The sequence below is a fragment of the Bombus affinis genome, chromosome 1 (genome assembly GCF_024516045.1).
Source record: "Bombus affinis isolate iyBomAffi1 chromosome 1, iyBomAffi1.2, whole genome shotgun sequence".
Taxonomy (NCBI): domain Eukaryota; kingdom Metazoa; phylum Arthropoda; class Insecta; order Hymenoptera; family Apidae; genus Bombus; species Bombus affinis.
In genome coordinates, this window is record NC_066344.1 from 7031107 (window position 1) to 7053891 (window position 22785).

General features: G+C 29.3%; 5 protein-coding genes and 1 long non-coding RNA gene across 16 annotated transcripts; 4 read left to right on the forward strand and 2 right to left on the reverse strand.

Annotated features, from left to right (window-relative positions):
- Positions 1-325: 325 nt before the first annotated feature.
- Positions 326-4179, forward strand: LOC126919648 (zinc finger protein 90-like). Of its 3 annotated transcripts, none has more exons than XM_050729143.1 (5): positions 326-394; positions 684-886; positions 1028-2153; positions 2220-2785; positions 2877-4179. In XM_050729143.1, exons 2-5 carry the CDS (start codon positions 827-829, stop codon positions 3474-3476), a joined length of 2352 nt encoding a protein of 783 aa, XP_050585100.1. In that variant the 5' UTR covers positions 326-394; positions 684-826; the 3' UTR covers positions 3477-4179. The 3 variants fall into 3 exon arrangements, with proteins under 3 accessions (XP_050585100.1, XP_050585089.1, XP_050585092.1); XM_050729132.1 differs by having other exon boundaries at positions 350-630; positions 740-886; XM_050729135.1 differs by having other exon boundaries at positions 350-597.
- On the reverse strand, positions 3764-7325 carry LOC126919745 (peptidyl-prolyl cis-trans isomerase FKBP8-like). The gene is made up of 5 exons (XM_050729320.1): positions 7073-7325; positions 6356-6664; positions 5940-6139; positions 5570-5871; positions 3764-5490 (listed from the first exon to the last, which is right to left on the reverse strand). The coding sequence occupies exons 1-5, from the start codon at positions 7100-7102 to the stop codon at positions 5183-5185; spliced, it is 1149 nt and encodes a 382-aa protein (XP_050585277.1). The 5' UTR covers positions 7103-7325; the 3' UTR covers positions 3764-5182.
- Positions 7326-7667: 342 nt separating this feature from the next.
- LOC126919767 (peptidyl-prolyl cis-trans isomerase 5) lies at positions 7668-9946 on the forward strand. The gene is made up of 5 exons (XM_050729358.1): positions 7668-7776; positions 7984-8266; positions 8650-8857; positions 9052-9236; positions 9311-9946. The coding sequence occupies exons 2-5, from the start codon at positions 8174-8176 to the stop codon at positions 9443-9445; spliced, it is 621 nt and encodes a 206-aa protein (XP_050585315.1). The 5' UTR covers positions 7668-7776; positions 7984-8173; the 3' UTR covers positions 9446-9946.
- A 1147-nt stretch (positions 9947-11093) lies between these two features.
- On the reverse strand, positions 11094-11395 carry LOC126919816 (uncharacterized). Its single transcript, XR_007711772.1, has 2 exons — positions 11166-11395; positions 11094-11125 (listed from the first exon to the last, which is right to left on the reverse strand). It is a non-coding gene; the product is annotated as an uncharacterized LOC126919816 (long non-coding RNA).
- A 183-nt stretch (positions 11396-11578) lies between these two features.
- Positions 11579-12547, forward strand: LOC126919792 (uncharacterized protein KIAA1143 homolog). Its single transcript, XM_050729397.1, has 4 exons — positions 11579-11724; positions 11806-11928; positions 12120-12249; positions 12306-12547. Exons 2-4 carry the CDS (start codon positions 11818-11820, stop codon positions 12473-12475), a joined length of 411 nt encoding a protein of 136 aa, XP_050585354.1. The 5' UTR covers positions 11579-11724; positions 11806-11817; the 3' UTR covers positions 12476-12547.
- A 646-nt stretch (positions 12548-13193) lies between these two features.
- On the forward strand, positions 13194-22626 carry LOC126919600 (MOG interacting and ectopic P-granules protein 1). 9 transcript variants are annotated; one of them, XM_050729050.1, is made up of 10 exons: positions 13194-13258; positions 14793-14920; positions 16371-16463; positions 16868-19210; positions 19310-19398; positions 20040-20177; positions 20707-20883; positions 21468-21590; positions 21815-21919; positions 22030-22626. In XM_050729050.1, the coding sequence occupies exons 3-10, from the start codon at positions 16394-16396 to the stop codon at positions 22342-22344; spliced, it is 3360 nt and encodes a 1119-aa protein (XP_050585007.1). In that variant the 5' UTR covers positions 13194-13258; positions 14793-14920; positions 16371-16393; the 3' UTR covers positions 22345-22626. The 9 variants fall into 9 exon arrangements, with proteins under 9 accessions (XP_050585007.1, XP_050584978.1, XP_050585043.1 ...); XM_050729021.1 differs by having other exon boundaries at positions 13243-13390; XM_050729041.1 differs by having other exon boundaries at positions 13245-13328.
- The last annotated feature ends 159 nt before the right edge of the window (positions 22627-22785 follow it).

A 22785-nucleotide genomic window follows, 5' to 3' on the forward strand; every position in this document is an offset into this window, starting at 1 on the left:
AGTAAACCTTAATTTATAATTTTTTCTGAATTAAAAATTGTAGTAAATTTTTTAATATATTATTTCAAGTATTTCTAAGCTTCTAATTATAATAATTAAACAACAATGTAATATATTTTTTAAATTAAATATGTTATAATATCTAATAATAATACAATAAATTTATACATAATTATATATGTATGTGTATTTATAAATTATATGTATTTTTATTACGTCTTTATACTATAAATAAAAAATATGTAAAAATTTAGTACTCCTAATTTTATTTCAATTTATTTCTATAATATTATCTTCCCTAGATTACATATAAATACTAATAATTCGTGGCTTTGAATTAAAATATAATACATATGTATACGAAATATAATAACGCTTATACATATACAAATAAGTATGTATATATTTTTAATACACGTATATCTCATTTAATTCTTAGAGGTATAACGATTGTGTTCTAAAAAAATACTACAAATAATAGATTTGTATTTAAAGATCAATGAAAATAATAGTACAATAAAAATCGTTATGTCCGATGGACCATGATTGCCAATTTAAAAAACATGGTGCATATTAAAATACTATAAACAAAAAAATGTATTTATATGTAATTATAAGTTATACAATAAGGTAAATAGATGTATTTAAACTAAAATTATTTTTTTCGTTTATAATTTTTTTAGGTTATATTTAAGTGCAATTATGTTATAAACATCATGAAATGTTTAATTAATTTTAGTTTTGGCTTAAAAATTATCCTATAGTTGTCAAATATACGAAATATCATATGCGGGGCTCATTATTATTGTTTAAAATAATTTGAACAATGTCAGATATCAAACACCAACAATCAAAAATGTTATCACAACATTCAGTTGAAGATCAGGTAAAATTTCTGAAGCAAACAATATTTTATTAAAAAATAGAAATATAATTTGTAATCAGCAAATTTATTAAATAATTGTATTAAGGAAGGAATAATTAATAATGAATATAAATATAATAGATTAAACATTTTTTTTATTAGGATAATTCAATACTACAGGTAGTACAAAAATCGCCTTCAGAAATTAATGAAGTTAATGTCGTTGATTATTTACAAGACTGTGTAAATAAATTTTTAACTAAAGATTCAGGAATACATTTATCTTCTACGCCAATATGTAATTCAAACATTGAGTCACAATTGAAAAACAAAAATAATGATTATAAAAATAATATTGAATTGGATTTTATAAAAATTGAAAACATTTTTTTACAAAATATACCAAATTCTCAAAATGAATTGAGATTTAAATGCATAGAGCAAAATCATTTAAAAATGAAAAATGAATCTGCAGAATCTATAACTCATTTAGATGAAAAGAGTACTAATAGTATTAAATCAATAAAAATGAATAATGCAATTGATACAGAAGATGTAAAAAGTAACAATATCCCTATTAAAGTAAAAAAGGCTTTTGTACTTGAGAAAAATATTTTTACTCAAGTTAAAGATAAATCGTATAATTTAGAAGTTAAGAATGAAAATTTGAATGATGAAAATAATGATCCTGAAACTAAATTTATAACATCAAATAATCAGAGTAAAATTAAAATCAATAATCTAGTTATGTTAAATAAACAAGTTAAAACATGTAGTCAATGTTCAATGACATTTAGATATAAAAGACATTTAGATCGGCATCTGGAAGGTCATCAAAAAAATAATTGTTCTCACTGCAGTGCAAAATTTGCCAGGCGTAAACACCTTGATATACACTTATTTCGTTCACATGGTGAAAGAGTAACAAAATATCCACATTCTTGTGATGTATGTTCCCGTAGTTTTCCTAAACGTATTTTATTAAATCGTCATCGTGCAAAACACAACTATGAAAATGGCAAAGTTTGTTCAGATTGTGGAGAAATGTTGAAAGTAGAAGAAGATGATAAGGAACACAAAGAAAATCATTGCACACGAAAACAATTTAAATGTAAAAGATGTTTACAAACATTTAGTATTGAACAGACATATATAGCTCATATCCAAAATCATGATAATCATAAATGTCCAAAGTGTGATGTCACTTTTGCCTCCAAAAAGAAGGTGCATGAACATTATAAAATGGTGCATTCTTCAAAATTGAATCATAATAAAATATCAAATAATGGTAAGTTTTTAAAAATAGAATAAGAAAATATATATTCATAATTTATAAAAACTGACTATTTTATAGGTATTTACTTTTGTACTGACTGCAGGCATACTTTTTTAAAAAAGGATGATTATTCTCGTCATTTAGATTCTACATTACATCTTAATAAAGTAAACAGGGAAATATTCCAAAGAGACATTTTTACATGCCTAATTTGTTCTAAGAAATTAATTTCACAAAGAGCTCTCGATCAACATGTTAGACGTATACATAAAGAAGAAAAAAGATTTACATGCAATATATATGGTTGTACATTTCAGTGTGCAAGAAAATCAGATTTGGATAGACATAGACAATTACATGTAGAACAAAGAAATGTTGTATGTGAACAATGTGGTAAAACTTTTACTAGTGTTAGTATTCTTAATGATCATGTTCTCTATATACACAATAAGGAAAGACAATTTATATGTGAAGAATGTGGTAAAGCATTTAAACGAAATAGTTTATTAAAAAGACATAAATTATCTCATCAACAATATCGGCCATTTGCTTGTATGCAATGCAGTACTGCTTTCAAGAGATCCCATCATCTTTCTCGTCATATGGAAACTTGTCATAGAATTACACTTGAGAAGAAAAAGAAGGTGAATTTAACTCTATATTTATATTTTACTTTTTAAGCATTTATATAATTTAACAAAGATGCACAATTAAAATATAATAAAAATTCAACAGGTTGTAAAACTTATGAAAACAGAAGATGGTCATCTTGTTCCAGTACCAGAGAAACCAAAAAAGCTTAAACCTAAAAAATTAAAAATGAAAGCAGGATCTAATAAAATCTTATCGTCAGATGACAAATCTGTTACTTTTCAAAACATGGATATTAATAACAAATATTCTGATTCATATTTGGAAGCACACACATTGCTTAATTCTAATGACTTATGTGAAAATTCAGCATTGCCATTAGAACTTACAAATGTATTATCGAACACAGATTTTGCCCCTCAGGTTCTTTCATTAGTAGATATTAACGCAGAACAAATTGTGACTGTAGAAGTTACTACTCCAAAAACATTAATAATGAATGATCTTGTAGATCAACTTGAAATAAATTGTAATGAAATATTGAATCTAACAAATTATCAAGATTTAGAACTTGGAGTTTCAAATACAGATCAAAATTTGTATGATCATATAAATTATTCCGAATTATCATTAGAAACTGCTGAAGGAACATCATTTTTTGTGGATTCGAATATTAACAAACTAGATACTTTACCAATAGAAAATTATTTGAATCAATCGTTTCCATCTTTTTTAAATTTTTAATCATATTACATAATATGTATTAATATAAAATATCTAGCTTATAAGCTAAAGAATTTTCTCTATATCTCTATCATTATTTGAATTTATAGATACAAAATTTTATTAACATGAATTATAAATATGTATTAAAAGTATGTAAAACTGCCTAAAATTACTTTAAACATAATTAAAATGTTTAATAAGTGATCAACAAAAATGTGATATATTTTGTAATACTTAGATTTTATCAAAATTTATCATGCATTTAATAAGTATAGTAAGTAATGAGTATAAATAAAATTGTATAGTAATCTTTCTAGATTTTTTATTTATAGTTGTTTTTATTAATGTATATAATATATAAATGCCATGAATATGTTATTCTTTTTGCTTAAAAATATACATCTTAATGAATATAACTAATGTTTATTTTTATTATTTATTAGAGACATGGATAACTCATGCTAGTTATCATGATGAGAAAATTATAAAACAAGGTATGCACAGTCTCATATACTCTTATCAAATTTGATTAATTTCAGATGAGCTCACATGAGCTCACCATAAAAACATTTTGTGACATGCCAAATCAGTTTTTTATAAGTATAAATCATTATTTCTCAAAATATGATATAACATTAGATATATTTATTTTTCCAATTTTATTAGTGCTAATTTACTTAATTAGTGCCATTCAATAAATAATACTTTGTTATATTTTGTATATCTGAGTTCTTTATTACAACAGTAAGTTTCTAAAAATAGAAAGCATTGACAAATTTTGTGACATTTCCCTACTCACTTGATTATTGCTCCATTTCACGTCATTTTAATTATTGAGTACACCAAATGGCATACTTATAGAACCATTGTTCATAGTGAAGATTCTTTCGTATGGACAACAGTTAACCATACCTAATTTACTATATTAATATAAGATAGTATATATGAAATCTAAATAATAATAGAAAAGATTGAAATAATAAAAATATATCATAAATACGTATTTAAGTGGTATTTGAATATGCCCAAAAATATTAATGCAATTAAATTGTTATTAATATAAAACACAAGTGTAAAATATATTGTACATATTCGTTTAAATCATATACACTTTTTCACATAAATGTTTGAATTTATATATCTTGTATATATTTATTTCTCACGTTATTTATATTCTTTTTAACGCACCATCATTGTACATCATTGTAAAAATTGCTATAAAATAATAATAAGGAAAAGAATTCTATAGTATTTCTTACTTTATTACTGATATTAAGATAAATAAATAATTAATATGAATAAGATTATGAGAATCTTCCTCTTATTAATTACGTTCGTAAATGCAAAAAGTTCATGTTGAGTATATATGTCAATGAAGTTTACACATTTAGAATATGTATATAATTACTCACATACATATAGTTTCAACCTTTTTTAGCACCCCGTATATTGTAAATATCCAATTGAAAAGATTGACTATATTTTTGTATGCAAATTTTTGTTGCAAAATTTACAGACATAATATATAATACAAGATTTGAACAAAGTTTAAATAAAATTTTATTAATAGTATGATCTTTTCTTTTGATTTGTCCGTATATTATTAAAGTTATCAAATTTTTACTTGTTTTTACTTATATTTTTTAGTTTGAAGTCTATGATACTTAAGTATATATATTTAGCTTAGACAATGTGTTTCATTTAAATTTTTTCCTAAATTTTTTTCACGAAACAAATCTATATAAAAATACGCTTAAGATTGCTGCAGTTGCTCCACCAATTAAACTCCATGTAAGCTTTGATGAATTTTTACTTTTTTGTTCTTTTGTATTTTTTTGAGAATTATTGCCATTTTTATGTGCTCCTAACATTTTACGATACAGATTTTTTTCATACTGAGCATCCTTAGCATTCTTCTCTTTTAAAATAGCTAATTCCGACTGAATAGCCTTTGTTTCTGGCTCCAACTTTGCTGCTTGAAGCAATGTTTGATATGCTAATGCATGTTCTCCTTTATAATGCAAAATTTTTCCTAAAAAAAAGTGTAATATGCTTAATATACAAAATTTATTATTATATGTATATATAAAATGGCACGTATACAATATTACCTTTCCTAAAGAGTGCTTTTACATTTTGAGGTTGGCAACTTAGAACACTTTCTACACTTTTCAATGCTGCATCATAAGCTTGTGTTTTCATTTGTGCAGCTGCTAGGTTATTATATACTTTCATACGATCCTCCAGTAAAGCCTGTAATTCTGCATCAGTAGTAGTATCTTCAACTTCATTTTGATAAGATGTATGACTTTCTGTTGGTAACAAAAATTCTAATGCTCTCCGATAACACTGAATCGCAAGTGTTGGTTCATTACGAGTAAACCACCAATTGCCCCGTTCCCGTTTTTTATTGCTTTAAAAGAAGTAAAGATATCCAATCAATCGTAATATCAAATATCAACAATCATGAAAAATAATTACCCAATTTCTTTTCGCTGATTGACATTGAGTGTTTCTGTTTCTTCTTCTAATTCACTGGACTTCAATTCAACTGTATATAAAATAGTGGCATTTGGTGGAATATTTGGTTCTTTTCCTAGAGAACCATAAGCAAACCTTGGATCAATCTCAATTTCAGCAACTTCATTTACGTCCATTAATGCAATTGCTAGATCTAATCCCTACAATTGAGCAAAGTAATAACAAACATTATTGATACTACTATATCAAGTAAAATTTTTTTCATTAGAAAATTAATAATAATTATGTTACTCATAATCTAATAAAACATAAGTAGCATTATAGCAGAATAATCAATATAACATTATTTCCAAAATACAATTTAAAAAATACATTTATAAAACAGAGATTTAAAAAATAAAGATATCACTCAATACCTGAATCACTTCAACATCACCTAATTGAATTTTGAGGTCTTCATATTCTTCAACCGTTGTACCATCTTTTAATTTACCAGTAATTTTTAAAGTACAAATATCAGATCTATTTGGTCGTGTTCCATTTTTCCCACTTTTTATAACTCTCTTTCTAAGCTGTCCATTTCCTAAGATATCTATCCACTCTTCAGGTGGATGTTCATTTAAAGCTGCTTTTGTCATTGGTTCATTTGGGTTTATATCAAAGTTTAATCCTTCTTTAATGAAATCAGTTTGACTTGTCCCTGGTTGAATAGATTCATCTTCCATCTTCAAAATCCACAAAGTCCAACAAATTAATCACTTGTTATAGACATAAAAAATTAATGAGTTTTTAAAAGATTTTATTTGAAACAGTAAATCTCTATAGCAATATTAAGAAATTAAAAATTCATTCTATTATAGATATAGAAATAAATTTCAATCTTAATAAAATGTTCATTAATTCTTAATTTGCAATACCAAATATGTCATATTCATTAAAAATAAGAACATTATAAATTGTAAAAAATGTTAAATGCATGTAATAAATAAACAATATAAACAATCGAAAAATGCACACTCATTCTATGAAACGAAAAAATTTTAAACAGAAATAATAATATTAACATTATTACTTCTTGTTATGTGATAACGTGATACGAGTTTAAACTGACTTTTATTTAAAAAGATACGTACCTTGTTATTTTCAAAGGTTTCAATAATCATTAGAAATGCTAAGAAATAATATTCAACTTGTGTTTATTTGCAGAACACGCGATACTGATTAACTTCACTGATTACTTGAAATGAGCACTACTAGAATATCGAAAGTATTTAATCGATAATCGAACTTTTATCGACTTTCTTAAGCCAGTTGATTACGTAAATGTATACGTATAACGAATGTATATGTATCTTTGTGTTTATTAGAAGAAACAAACTAATTTGTTTGTGATTTAATTGCTTAATTCAACTAGAATAAATTTATCAAGTAAATGCTTTCGCTTTATAATTCATTCTGATACATATGTAATAACCGAAAATGAAATTAATCCCTAATTTTGATTGGTAGTAAAACTGATTATCAAGATCATATAATGCTATTACCCTGTGTTTGTTTAACAATCTAAAATTCCCTGCAATTTTATTACAACAGAAATAAATTTATATAACTGCTAAATCATAAAATCAGTTCTTTCTCTCTCTCTTTCTTTTGTGTTTAGATACTATACATACATATGTATATACTATATGTACATATATATGAGCAACAGAATAAATTAGCGAAATGTTACATAAAATATGTTTGTAATATCAAAGATCATTTTGTGTCATATCAGTGCGTAAAACTTTCAATCTCCTATATACCTTTAGATTGAGATATCTATAGATTGTAGATTGTAAGTTTTAAAATCTTATTATTGTGGTAAATAATTTTTATTTTCAACTACATTGAAACGAACATGTATTTTTATATAAGATATTCTATAATTATTGCTCAAATATTGATAACAGTTGCTAAATAAATACTAAAATCATATTATATCATATCATATCAATCTGTTTCAATCTTTTTATCAACTAATAACATATTTACCAATTCTCAGTTGTAGTTTATATTACATGCAAGGTGAATGGAACCAATCGAATGATCCCACATTTCTAACATATGCGCATGCGCATGGGATCCACGTTCGACTGTATATTGTATATGTACCACTCTGACAAAGTGCATAGTTGCTAAGAAGTCTTTATCCTGTTAATTCCCATTCAATTTTAAAATTCTTTTTATTAATAATGAAATCGCTTTTATTAGTGGGAGTCGTATTAGCGACCTTTTGTTCAAGTAGTATCGCTGACGATAAAAAAGGCCCAAAAGTTACAGATAAGGTAAATAAATGAAATGTACTAATATAAAACATCAGACTTGTTAACAAAGAATTTATTTTCGAACAAAGTAGATAAAAATAAAATTAAATAAACTAAATATGACTCATTGTTGAAAAATAGTCGCTTTTCTTATTTTCAAATTAAGAAATATACCTTCGATTTATATATATTTTGATTTATTTTTTACATTCATATGTTAGAACATTTTTAAAATTAATTTCGTAATTAGGATATACAATTTTAAATTCTTTATTTGTTTTTGTCTATGAGGTATTTCTATATAAGTATGTGCTATATACATATATAAGCAATAGTTTTTATAAGTCTATGAAATTTTAAGAAAATAATTAAATCTATAACTATACATACATATTTATACATAGGTATGGTTTGATATTAATATTGATGGTAAATATGAAGGAAGAATTGAAATTGGGCTGTTTGGAAAGACAGTTCCAAAGACTGTCAAGAACTTCATTGAATTAGCAAAAAAACCTCAAGGAGAAGGATATAAGGGTAGTAAATTTCATAGAGTCATTCGTGAATTTATGATCCAGGGAGGAGATTTTACAAAAGGAGATGGAACTGGAGGTTTGATATCATCATATTATTTATTACTAGTCTGAAAATCAATGTTTACATTTTATTTAGTATAAAATCAAGATTTAATAAATCCTTTAAATTTTATTAAATAAAATGACACATAGCTCAAGGTTTTTATAGTATTTAAAATATTGGACAATTATTAATAATTAGATTTAGTTTTATTTAATTTTTTGTATTAGGTCGCAGTATTTATGGAGCTCGTTTTGAAGATGAAAACTTCAAATTGAAACATTATGGTGCTGGATGGTTGTCTATGGCAAATGCTGGAAAAGATACCAATGGATCACAGTTCTTTATTACTGTGAAACAAACTCCTTGGCTTGATGGTAGACATGTTGTATTTGGCAAAATAATTAAGGGAATGGTATGTCATTTTCTTTACATAATCTGTTGGATTACATAACTTATTAAGTACCTATTATGAAAATAATTTTACAGGACGTAGTAAGAAAAATTGAAAATGTAAACACTGATACTCGAGATAGACCAACAAAAGATGTTGTAATTGCTGATTGTGGTGCAGAAGTAGTAGCAGAACCTTTCAGTGTATCAAAGGAAAGTGCTACTGATTAAACATATTCTTATTTTTATGATGATGGAAACTAACCATTTATGGCTCTTATGTATTAAAAGAATAAGCTTATTTAGTTTAATATGTTCATAACTTCATATACACTAAAAATTCATAAAATGTAATATTTACTAATTTTGTATAAAAATCATTTAGATATTGTTTACATAATTGCTCAAAAAATTATTCACAAACCTTATTGTAATATACTTATCTAAAATACATTTTAACAATTATGATCAATCGTTAAAAAAATACGTAAAATAAGAATTTGTTCTTAACAATTTTAAATCATAGAACATTCAAAGTGAAATGCATATTTATAAGTAGAAATTTCTTAAACAAGTAGAGTTGAAAAATCACAAAATCATATGAAACCATCTTGTAATCCATTATCTTATTCCAATTTTTATAAAATTATATACATACATATGCTAAAATGCGCAATAAATTTTATATACTTATAATTACATTTTTTCAAATAAATAGATATATCTACTTTAGTGATGTATTTTATTTGTTTTCCGTTCATGCTTATTTTTATTCAATACAAATATAAATAACATAGTATAATTGAATACAGCAAAATTATGTGAAATATAAATTGTATATATTATAAATCTACATATATATGCATAGGTATACTTTTTTAATTCAATGCAGTAAATATATATGTAGTATGATATAGTACAAACAGGTATGAACAATATTAAGCCTTTCACTTCAAAGTTTATGACATTCTCATAAGTAAGAATTCTTCATTTATTTTTTACAAAATACATACTGACTACGTAAATGAAAGTTAGTTAAATAATTTCTGAAGAAACTTTATTATATGTACTTATATGTACATATGTTAATCATGCAATTATATATGTTAATTAATTTTTGTAACATAGTGCTTCTGTATACAAGATATTAAAAAATTTGTACAATTTTAGATATAAAATATTTATATTTAGTAGTTAAATAAATTATATCAAAAAATACTAATTCATTTATATATATGTCAATGATGTCAATAATTTGCATTGAAATATATATAAGTAAATATATATGTAAGTATGTGTATGTAACGTCATAGCCTTGAGGCTCCCCATAGCGTATGGGGAGCCATACATTTACGAACTTTTATGTATTGACGCAGCCTTGAGGTTCGCGTAGCACGATAACTGATAGTTCAAAGCCCATCTTAAACTATAGGTCCTACATGCCCTTCAACGGTACCAAAAATCATTCTTATTTACTCTCCGAGTCGTACCTAAGCCAATTAAAATACTAGTGCTTGATACCGAAAAACAAATGCCTTGGAGCACTAGAGCCCATGTAGGCAAATACCACAATGATACATGTTTAATGTATAACCTAAACTAGTCGCTAATAACCTCGTATTTCTTACGATTTTAAATAAATAACAAACGGTCATGATCGTGTATACACTTTTGTTTTCTTTCTACTCGTCTTTCGTTTCTATTCGAATGTGTGGCGGCCTAGTGACAACTTCAATCACTCATCGTGGAGCAGCGTAGTGGCCACTAAACGTGCCGAGGAATTTTGTCGCAATGCTATGAAGCCAATAAGTGAACTAATATACATAACATGATGACATTTTACAGAAATTGAGCGATTTGCTGGTCATATAAATAGGTCTGAGCACTCCTTACTGAAAACATTATCTTTAACTTATCTTACATTTATCTTATCTTTAACATTATCTTAAACTTTCTATCTTTTGAATTGAATCGAAAAAGACCGAGATGAGAGGTAAGGAAAGGTCTCATTCTGTGTATACACGATGCTGGTATCATGTATACTTTGATAGTTTATTCGTTTTCCGGGTGTTTACAGCTTTCATAATATATTGCACATTTCCCCCAATGGTGGTGTGTCGGAAGAGATTCTTTCCTATATTGCCTTCTTATAGGTACACACGTATATATATATACATATGTATATACATACTATGAATGTTCAACAGAAACATTATTCATCTCTATCTATCTTGCAAGAACGTGGACTTTGTTAATCTTTCACCTTGATTTTTAATGATTAGACACGACTCAATTTACGGACGGTTTTCTCTAGTAAATATTAAGACCTGTTTATATGATCGTATCGTGGTTTTTATACTCCAGGGATAATAACTAACAATTTAGCTTGAAATTCCCCAAGTTTCTGAACGGCCACACAACAGTACCAACTAATCAAAATTAAGACACTAGTGAATTTTGCTAGATGTATCCAACTTGATTTTATTTCCCGATCTATGTAGAATTCATACGTAATGTATTGCATAGTATTATTTTGTAGCATACTAAAATTAGGTTATATTTTGATGTTTGAAATTTTAAAATATTAATAGGAAGATAGTAAAATGTCAAGGAAGAAACATAATGTGTCGTATATTAAACCGAATGAACCAAAATTTTTACGTGAATTAAAGGAACAAATCGGATACAAGGAAGGACCTACAATCGACACAAAGGTAAATCGTATTTTTCATTATATACAAATAATTACTCAACTTCTAGGTTATTAATTAGGACGTAACTATATATTAATAATTATTCATTGCAATTAAGTATATTTGCAATTAAATCATTACATACACCACAATATATACTTATAACTAACATAAACAATTATTTAAATAATTTAAAACATTCTCTTAAACAGAGAGAAGTATTACCGCAAGATTCAGACAATGAAGAAGAACATGAAGAAGAAAAGCCTGTTGTAGTTGTATTAAATTCTGAACACTTGACAGCAGAACAAGCAGAGGCATATAAGAAAAAGAAAGGAGAAGGTATAAAGTGCATAAATTTCATCTATGATAATTACACATGAATTTTTATATTGTAGAGGAAGCTAATACTCCAGCAGATTTATCTAAAAGAATTATATTCAAGAAAAACAAAATAACAGAGGCAGAATCAGATAAAGCAGATAAACCATTGAAAAAGAAGATTAAAAAATCAAAACAAGAGAAAGTTGTATTATCATTTAGTGATAATGATGAAGATTATTCGTAACATTGCTTATGTATGCCAAATGCATTTATAATTAAAATATATAAAATAAAAATGACTGTACAAGATCTCAAAGATATTTAACATATTTTCTAAATATATAAACTAGGATCTACAGCATATAATGGTTGATGTAATAACATATTTATATGTTATTGAAGGAACTTTGTATATTTAAGATACTGAAAATATTGATATTTAAAATGTAAATATTGTATATAAAACTCTCACATTTTTTTCCAATAACAATGTTAAAAAAAAGTGGATGTAATCAGCTGTATAAATATAAATTCTTAATAAAAAGATAGTATATTTTTGAAAATAATTCTTTTAATAGTGTAAAAAAGAATGATAATAAAAATTTATTAAATAAAAAAGCTATGTTATTTTATTTAGAATACATATATATATATATATATATGTATATATATATATAAATTAAATAATAAACTTTGTATTTATAAGTATAATGTATATAAAAATAATAAAATTACATATTTTAATACTCTTACGTGAATTGTAGGTGTGTCTTCCCAAAGGAACCTATAGAAAAGGGCGGAGGCTTGTTAGTCAACCCTATTACTAATATTACTATACACATTGTTGCAATTGCAGATTGTCCTTATTCTTGGGAGAGGCTCTCATTGGATGTGCACGTGTACCTAGTCACGTGACTATATATAACAAACGCTACTGGTCGTTTCGTCCCTTTAACATCACGCGTACGTCATAAAATTTACGGTCACGTGATTATCGTCGCCATCTTGGCAGTTTTCGACGACGAAGGTAAGAAGGATCCGTGACGTCGAACCCAAATAAACACAAAGTATATGTGAATAATTTTGATATAAAAACGGTGTGTATCAAGTGTCGAAGGAGTCGCGTGTGTAGCCGAATATTTATCAGTGCTTGCGAACGGTCAGTGAATTTAAATAGCACGGCATTTGCGATGTGTGTGTGCTTCGATTATTGGTCCTCTTTGGGGGGATAATCGCGATCGGCTAGCGACCACCACGGCAGCTGTTCGACAGTTAAGCCAGCCCTTATGAAGAAATGGCGGCACCTTCCTAAAAAATTTCAATGAATTAATAAACACGAGTGTTTCCACAATTTTCGAGATCGTAGATGGAAACAAAGAATTATTATTTGTAAAAAAAAAAAAAAAAGGAAACGCCAAGGGACTTGCGATTGATTTGTTGGATTTTATGATTTGTACAGTTGTGGTACCGAATAACACAATATAACCAGGGCCGTGACAATCCTCTCAATTCCCTTGCGTATTCCCCATAATTTTAACTCCTCTTATCTCTCTTTATTAAACAGATTGTCTCGAAAGATTTTTGACAAGAAATTTCTTTCGAATGTATACACTAATGTTTATGTTTTTTGACTTCTAGTGTAAATACATTACCACACTATTGATGATATTAGAATTCATTTACGATATATCGATTGCTATTAACTACCGACATTCGCGTAACTTAACTAAATTACTTACATTACATATAGTGATATTAGTGATACTTACACGCTAAGAACTGTTTAGTGGAATTTATTATGTACTTCGTTACTATTGTTTTCACGTTGATCGATCGATTCGAAACTGATAGTTAATTATTTATTTCAATTATATCGACGCAGAACGTATTTATCCTTTAAATAATGCGATCTTGCACCATTATTTTGCTTACTTAAGTGCATGATCAGCAAGATATGGAGTAGAAGAATGCTGTATGTGAATTATTGAAATTACAATAGAGAATCATGATTTTGATCCTTTAAATCGACTAAATAAAACATTGCATATTAATGTTTCTATAATTTCAATTATTTAATTGTATATTTCTTTGTTTCAATTTTACAGTACATTGGAATAGAAGATAATTCAATCAATGCTCTCATTTTATTTTTAACATATTTTAAACAATTTGCATCTCGTACACAATATACATTTTTTTTACAAAGTAAACGAAAACATCTAATCAATTTTGTTCTTTTATTTTCATTAAAAGATAATGAATATCATTCAATATTAAAAATATATCTTTTTAATATTTTTTGTACAAAGTTTCGTTCAAGACTAATGACATTCATATAGACAGCTATAAAAGAATGATAAATAGCATCCAGGGAAAATATAAATCACGAAATATTCTGTTCCGTTCTGCCGCCCTTTCTTTCTAGCTTGATTTCTGCTTAACCCTTGTGGAAAAGAGCCCACGATTCTTACGACGGCCCTGGGCATAACTTTTTAACGTTTCCAACGTCGCGCCTGCCCTCTGGTGCCTAATTTTCAGCGATGAATGTTCACTATTTACAGGTTTTGTGAATAAATCGTGTAGAAGTGTGTATAAAGGACAAATCGTAGCTCCGCCACCGCCACTGAAGATCGCACGTTGTGAGAATGTCGCGGTATCAGAAAATCGTTTAGGACAAGCAAGCGGTCAGGTGCGTATATTTGTGCCTAGTGACAGGAGACGAATGGAGTTTGTACGCGTTCCATTACCTCATAGATCTGCCGGGGATTTGTGGATAAGCGAATTAAGTAGCACGAGACACGTCCCGAAACGAGCATACTGAATGGAATTCCTCGGTGTTTTCGATCACTTGCACACTTGATTCTTATTCACGTTCTCCAATTTCCAAATAATCTTATCGTTACTACTTCCAATGAACGATGCGAATGCTGCATCAAAGAGCATTAGTGTAGGTTAAAGTATGCTTAGCATCTTTTAAGAGAACACTGTAATGCTCTTTCAATAGGATGCACAAGAGACTTTATCATCGTCTCTTTCTACTTCATATATCAAACCACTTATTTCCTACAAAATTTCGTTTGTCATAAGGACAAATGGTAGTAATTTCGATAATTTTAATAAGAACTTTGAATAAAAACGCCATCGATCCGGTGAATCAGATCTATGTATACAGATAATTTGACAAAATGATCCGCGTTTATCTAGTTTCTTCTTCGTCACGTATCATCTATCTATATTAGAATGTTACTTGACGTGTTTAAGTTACATGGATAAATGTGAAACTATTTGATACTTGCAATTTCAAATTCGTTCACGTTTAGTATCGTCGTATGAGATGAATTTGTCATGATTGGATTCGGTAGGTCATAGGGTTGTTCTGTAGGTGGTTGGCGTGTTGTCCGGCATGTATAGTGTAGAGTACTGTAGAGAGTCGGAAGGTTGTGCGCTCGCGCGCTCACCTATGGATGACGAGTCGGATGGTTCGTGTGTGCGTATCACTGCGTGTATGTTTATATACCTACGACTACATGTCTGTCAGTGTGTACGAAAGGCGAAAGTTCGATGTATAAGTTGTAGGTATAGATGTAGGTTTGGTAGGTTTGTGAAGGTTGAGTGAGGAGAGGTACGGCGGAGGGCTGACTGGCTGGCTGGCTGGCGCTCGGACGCGGTGGCTGGCGAGTGCAGGTGACTGACTGAGAGACGCTAACCATTCAAGCTACTTCGCAGGACTTCGCTTCGTCTCCGATCATTTTTATCCACGAGTCCACTCCCTGGTTCCTCTTTCTCCAAGTGTGCGCGCTTGCCAAGAGTTTCTCACCGACCAACCAGAGACTCATTTCGGGAATTCTGTCGGGTCTGGAGCGTGAGGATATATATCCAACGAACTTTGTTGGTTATGGGAACAAGGAAATAGGAGTACGGAATTCGCAGCGCCATTTTGAAAAATTCGGCCCCGCTAAAAATTCCCTCTCTCTCTCTCTCTCTCTCTCTCTCTCTCTCTCTCTCTCTCTCTCTCTCTCTCTCTCTCTCTCTCTCTCTCTCTCTCTCTCCCCGCCCTCGCGTTCTCATATCGTCGATGTAATGAAACGCGTCGTCGTCGCTACGAGCCGCTTATCCCTCTGCTCTTATTAATTGTTTAGATCAACTGTACAGTGGTGGCCCCATGGAAGGCACGCTGGAAGAACCCCCTATTAAGGACTCATCTCAGACCAGTCCTGATAAGGTTCTCAAAGGTATGCTCTATTCCTCTTTCAAACTGTTAGAGCAACCCTTTTTTATGCGACCGATATATTCATTTTTCTGTTTTGCTTCGCTATTTTCTTCCGCTATCGTTGAAAAGTGACGCCAGTATTGAGTTTTTCGTTTTTCTGGTATATGGATGGATATTATTTTATTGTATTTTATAACATTTTATTGGATTTGCATGTTGTTAAGAAGGTGTAGTTTGCTCAAGTTTTGTAGAAATGATTCACATTTTCTAATATCTCTGCTATGTTCTCTGATTATTGTAATGTAATTGTAATTATTAGTGAAGTACTAATAGTCTGCTTCATCTATCATGTTATACTTAATATAATGTATATTTAATATTAAAAAAGAATTAATACTTTTATAAAAATAATGTTATATTTTGCAGATGTGATTCCAAATGGGGTTAATGGAAATTATAATGACAAGGAAGAATTCATTGATGCTGACACTAATATATCCAAACTTGTGTCAAAAGAAATTAGTGTAGTAAGGGAGGAGAGAGAGGCAAATGGAAAAGAAGATGATGAGGATAAACACAGAATGGATGTTGAAATGGAAGAAAGGGGTCTAGAACCTGAAAATAGTGAACAGAATGGGATAGCGCAAAACAGAAGTAAAGGGAGTGAAATGTCAGAGTCAGAAAATGACTCTAAAATGTCTAAATCTCCAGAGGGTGCCAGTGACATAAACAATTTTAGTGAAGTGTCCAAGACTGAAGATAAGTGTAGAAACACATCTTGTGAGGCTATGGAAGTTGATGAACAGAGTAATAACTCGGATGTTGAATGTCTTGACGAAAACATAACAGAAATACACTCTGATAACGATGATGTGTTCACTACAAAAGCTTCTGCCCTTAAAGATAATAATTTATCAGGCAGTAGTGATATCCAACTTAATGACAGTAGTGAAATTGCTGATAGTAGCATGGATACATCTGATGTCAAAATTTGTGAAGAAAACGGTAGTTGCGATAGTCCTGATATTGAAGAAATAACTGATAGTGCAAAGAATGGTCATAATACTTCACCAGAACGTATTAATAAAGACCCAAAACAAAGAAAACAAAGAAAGCAAGTAGATCTTAGTAGTATTACACCAAGAAGAAGTTCTCGAAATATAAAGAGGACAAGTTACATAGAAAAAGAAATAGAAGAAGAGGAAGTAGACGATGATGGCTCAGATATTGAGGAAATTAAGCCAGAAGATCCTCTGGCTGGTATTGATAGTAAAGATAAAGAGAATTCTAAACTAAAGTCACCAGTCAAAAATAGTAAGACTACTATTGTAGTCAATGATACGAAACGGTTAGTAGAAATAGCCGCTGGTAGCAAATCTGTAAAAGGAGGAAAGAAAGAACCTACCTTAGTTATCATAGATACAAATTCTATACTTTCTGGACGTGGTGGCGTTCCTGTAAGTAGCAGTAAACCTCATCACACTGTTTCTAGTACTAGTTCATTTTCAGTAGTTCCAGTGGGAATGACTACACAAACTATGTATCCTAATATGAGGACGACTATTACACCAGTGCCCATGACGTCAAAAACTGCACAGCTAAGTCCTAAAACCACTAGTATGACAACGGTAACACCTACGGTTACACCTCCAATATTACCTACTTTAAGCGATGACATGTTTGTGGTAGAAGCACCATCTTTTATAGTACCATATGTATATGAAAAACCACCTCTGAAACCTTTAAAGGAGTTCGTCACAAAATTGGAAAAATGCTTAGAGGAACAAGAAAAAGAAGAGATAAGCAAAAGAAGCATAGAAGAAAATAAGGGAGAGGAATGTGATGAGGATTCACTGGATATAATTCAAAAAAATAAAGATAAAAGTGATGAAAGTGAAAATGAAGGAACTTGTAGTAAGAGTAAAAAGGATGAAGACAGAGGTGATAATTCACTAGATATAACTGAATCTGGATTTAGTAATATAAGTGATAAACAGGATATACGACAAGAGGATAGGAATAAAGTACTGACATATTTTGATTTACCACTGGGGAAATTTTTCATGCAAATTGGAGTGAATCTTGTTCAGGAATATGTGCAAACTGATCTTTTACGGACTCAAAAACGTAAACAGGGAAAAAATAGCACATCGGCTGAAACTCAACTAGCTATAAATTCACTCATTAAAAATCTAGAATTTAGTAAAGAAAATAATGAACCATTCCATTTAGAACAGAAAAAATGTGAATTCTGTAATTTTAAAACAGAATCAACTTTAGTCATGCAACATCATTTAGAAACTCCACATATGCGCAATTACGTCTACAAGTGTAACTTTTGTCCGACTGAAATGCGTAGTCCTCACGACATATTATACCATATGGAAGCAGAACATAATACTCGCGGGAGGTTGGAGCGGGGTCCAGCTTTTCATCAATGTCCTAATTGTCCGTTCGAAGACAACCAGAAAGGCAAACTAAATCGACATATACTTGCTTGTACTAAGAAATTCAGATCAGAAAAGAATTTAGAACCAGGTGCTGATTGGGAACCTCCAGCAAAAATTCCACGATTCAATCGAACAAGGCCTGTTGGGCCGACTAACCCCAGTGCACTTGCGATGGCAATGAGCGGTAAAGGACCTCAACCACTTTTACCAAAATTACTTCCTGCTCCAATCACTGGTCGTGGAAGAGGACGGCCGCCTATGCAACCAAGATATTCAGATTTGAAAACGTTACGACCGGGTGGTACGACAATGCGTCAAGGTAACTTTTTATCATTTTACATTAATATTAACATATTACATTGAATTATACTCGACCTGTGCAAATTCGATTATGTATAATATATTGCTGATGTTTTAGATAATGTTGCAGGAATGATGTATCGTCCAACATCGTCTGGCTTATTGGTCCCTACTTCATATCGATTTGGTAGTAATCAAATATTTCAGGTAAAAATGTTTTCATTTTTTAAAATTCTTTTTTATTAATAATAGAACATATTTCAGTATTTTTTTGGTAGAAAAAGGATGCACAGTATTTTGTAAATATTGAAGGATTATGTTGTATATTAAACGTATTCTAATCTCATAACGTTTATAAGATTTAATAGTAATAAAGGGAATGATAATTATTTAAAGTCATGTCCCTGAAGGCAATGTCCATAAAGCAATGTAATTTCAGTTACAACGTATAAGCACACATATGATATGCACAGTATATTTATGCCTTTATATTTCTTTGAATCTTTTTGTAATAATTATCACCACTATTAATACACACAGTATTTATCTAATAAAATTTGCAAAAGCTGTCTTACAATATTTTATGTATCAAATTTAAAGAATGATTAATATAGTAAATTATCATAATGGGAAGAAAAGAAACGATTATATTTGTTTTATTTATTTACATTTAAGTATTTTATTTTCTATCTATTTATCTATTAGTAGTGGAGTATGTTGATTTCCTTCTGTGAATTTTCCTCAACTAATTTTGTTTTACTAATATCTATAAAAAAAACTACAGGTTCACAAATTCAAGTATATAAGAGTTTAAGAATTAGTAAAAAAATATATGGGTGGTGACACAGGTGGTGGGTGGCTCTGGGACTGTCATGTCGGCTGTCTCGGGAGTGAGTAGCAGTAGCGGCGGCAGTTCCGGTCAACCCACACCCATTGCACTTGTACCCAACGTAATCGACTCTCTCTCTAGATTGTCCTCATCACAGGTAAATAATTGTTGGAACCTATCAGGAAGGTTATATTGATTTTGTAAAATTTGTGGTCGCATGGATAATGTGTTCTGCAGGTGCAAAACGGCTTTTATAACCGACTTCTTGAGATTTACTTAATCGAAGCTGTACACAATTGCTTATAAGAGTTAACAATATGTGTAAAGTTATGGCTAAACATATCATTAGTGTGCAGTGCAACTAGTTTCGTAATTATTGATTTCATCAATGTATTTTTACCCTTATAATATTTTGCATTATGAAAATATTTAATTTTGTATTGATATAATCTTACATTGTTTATAAATTTCGAAGGAATTTATTGACAATTTTTATTACCTTTACTATTACCTTTGTAAAAAAGGTCGATAATAACTAGTATATATTTAAGTTATATTTAAGATATAAAGATTTTTTTAAATAAGATACAATTTGGTACTGTAACATAATTGGTTTAAAAATTTACCGATTCTGAAAGTACACATTTTTAATGTTTAAAATAATTAGTGTATTTTATATTTTTCAGAATACAACAGCAAGTCCCAAAAATCCTACTGCAAAATTGCTAAGTCAACCAAGTATATCTATAACTCCATTACCACGTACAACATCTCAAACCTCCATTCCTGGTTCTGGAACTTCATCAAAATCTGGAGAAAAAACTACATTTGTCATATGTGAAATTTGCGATGGTTATATTAAGGTGAGTTATGTATTAAGATGATGGGAAAAATACTGTCGGATTTTCTATTGTAAAATATTTCATTAATTTTTAATTACCTATTTGCAAATAAAGATGCACTTCTGTCTTTACTATCAGTTGCAACAGAGAAATTCACAAGCAAAGATTGAGACAAAGTGCACTTATCATCTCATTGTATCTTTCATGGGTTTTAAAAAGTTAACAATGCGACTATTGTGATTGAAAATTTGTGCAAAGCTTTCAAATATGAGGAATATATAGGATAAAGATGATATAAGAAGCTTCAAACTGGTGATTTCAACTTTGAGAGAGAATCAAGTGGAATATTTTTCTTTGAAAATTCAATAACTTTTTTGAAGAAGTGTAAAAAAGATGGAAGATAGCCATAGGAAATCATGAAAGTGCCTTATCAGAAAATTCGACATTACTTCCCGCTCAACTTAATATCTTATATTCAAATGGTTTTAACGATATAAAATGTTGTAAAATTAAATAATACTCTAAGTATTATACATTATATATTATAAGTATCATACTTTGTACACGTGTCTTGTCTCTTATATAAAATTGTTTCTATCTTTCAGGATTTAGAACAACTACGTAATCATATGCAATGGATTCACAAAGTAAAAATACATCCAAAGATGATTTATAGTAGACCTCCATTGAATTGCCAAAAATGTCAATTTCGGTTTTTCACAGATCAGGTACATAAATACATACATTTCCTCTTTTATAAATTTTATTACTGCATTTAAATATAAAATAATACAACAAACAACATGTGATATATATAGAGCACATTTTATGATTTAAAAATGAATATTTTTCCAATTTTTTAATTTTTTTTATTGAATTATTGACTGTGCCTTATTCAATCTTTTATATGTAAAAATAAAATTATAATAGTATTGCGTAAATATTATTACAGGGTCTGGAAAGACATTTACTTGGGTCTCATGGTTTGGTTACATCTAGTATGCAAGAAGCTGCAAATAGAGGAAAAGATGCAGGTCGCTGTCCCGCTTGCGGCAGGGTGAGTTATATATTTTATGTTGCTCAATATTCGAAATTATGTACATGTGAGATTGGGAGATATAAATTTAAACAGCATATTACTTGAGGGTTGTGGATCTTAATTTTTAGGTATATCAATGGAAATTACTAAATCATGTTGCGCGAGATCATGGAATGACATTAAAACCAGCGCATCTATCTTATAAATGTACAGTTTGCACTTCCACGTTTGGAATGTATAAGCAGTTTGAAAATCACGTATATTCGGCACATAGTGGCGTAGCTAAAAGAGTAATGGATAAGAAGAATACACCTTCATCTCCATCGTCCAGATCCAATGACTCCCTTCTGAAACCACTGAAGATTAATGATGAAATTACGATTATTCCACAACCAGCAAAACCTACAACCAGGTCGGGTACATCTCAAGGCAGAGGAAAATAGCAATGATCAGCAGAGTGATACATGTGTCTTGTCTTAACGAATTTCATCTAATTTTGTGGTACTCCATACCAGTCATTGTAGTATACAATGATTGACGTACCGTGTACATGTGTATGCATATTATGCTTAAGACGCAATTACAACACATAAACATACAACTTTCAGCAAAAAAACTAGTTGATTGCGTAATAATATTCCATCAGTGATTATACCGATATATTTATTTAAGAATTTTTATTGTTGTTATCAGACATAGATAAAATAGACTGTAAAAATATTAAAGGGTGGCCTTCAGTCTAATTCCTTGGTTAATCCTAGAGCTGCATATTCCTGACCTACACGCCTATAAAAACCTATAAATACGAAGTATATTTACATTTTATGCGACACTCACATGTCATATTGCGAATCACTCTTGGATAGTAAATTCACTAATAATAT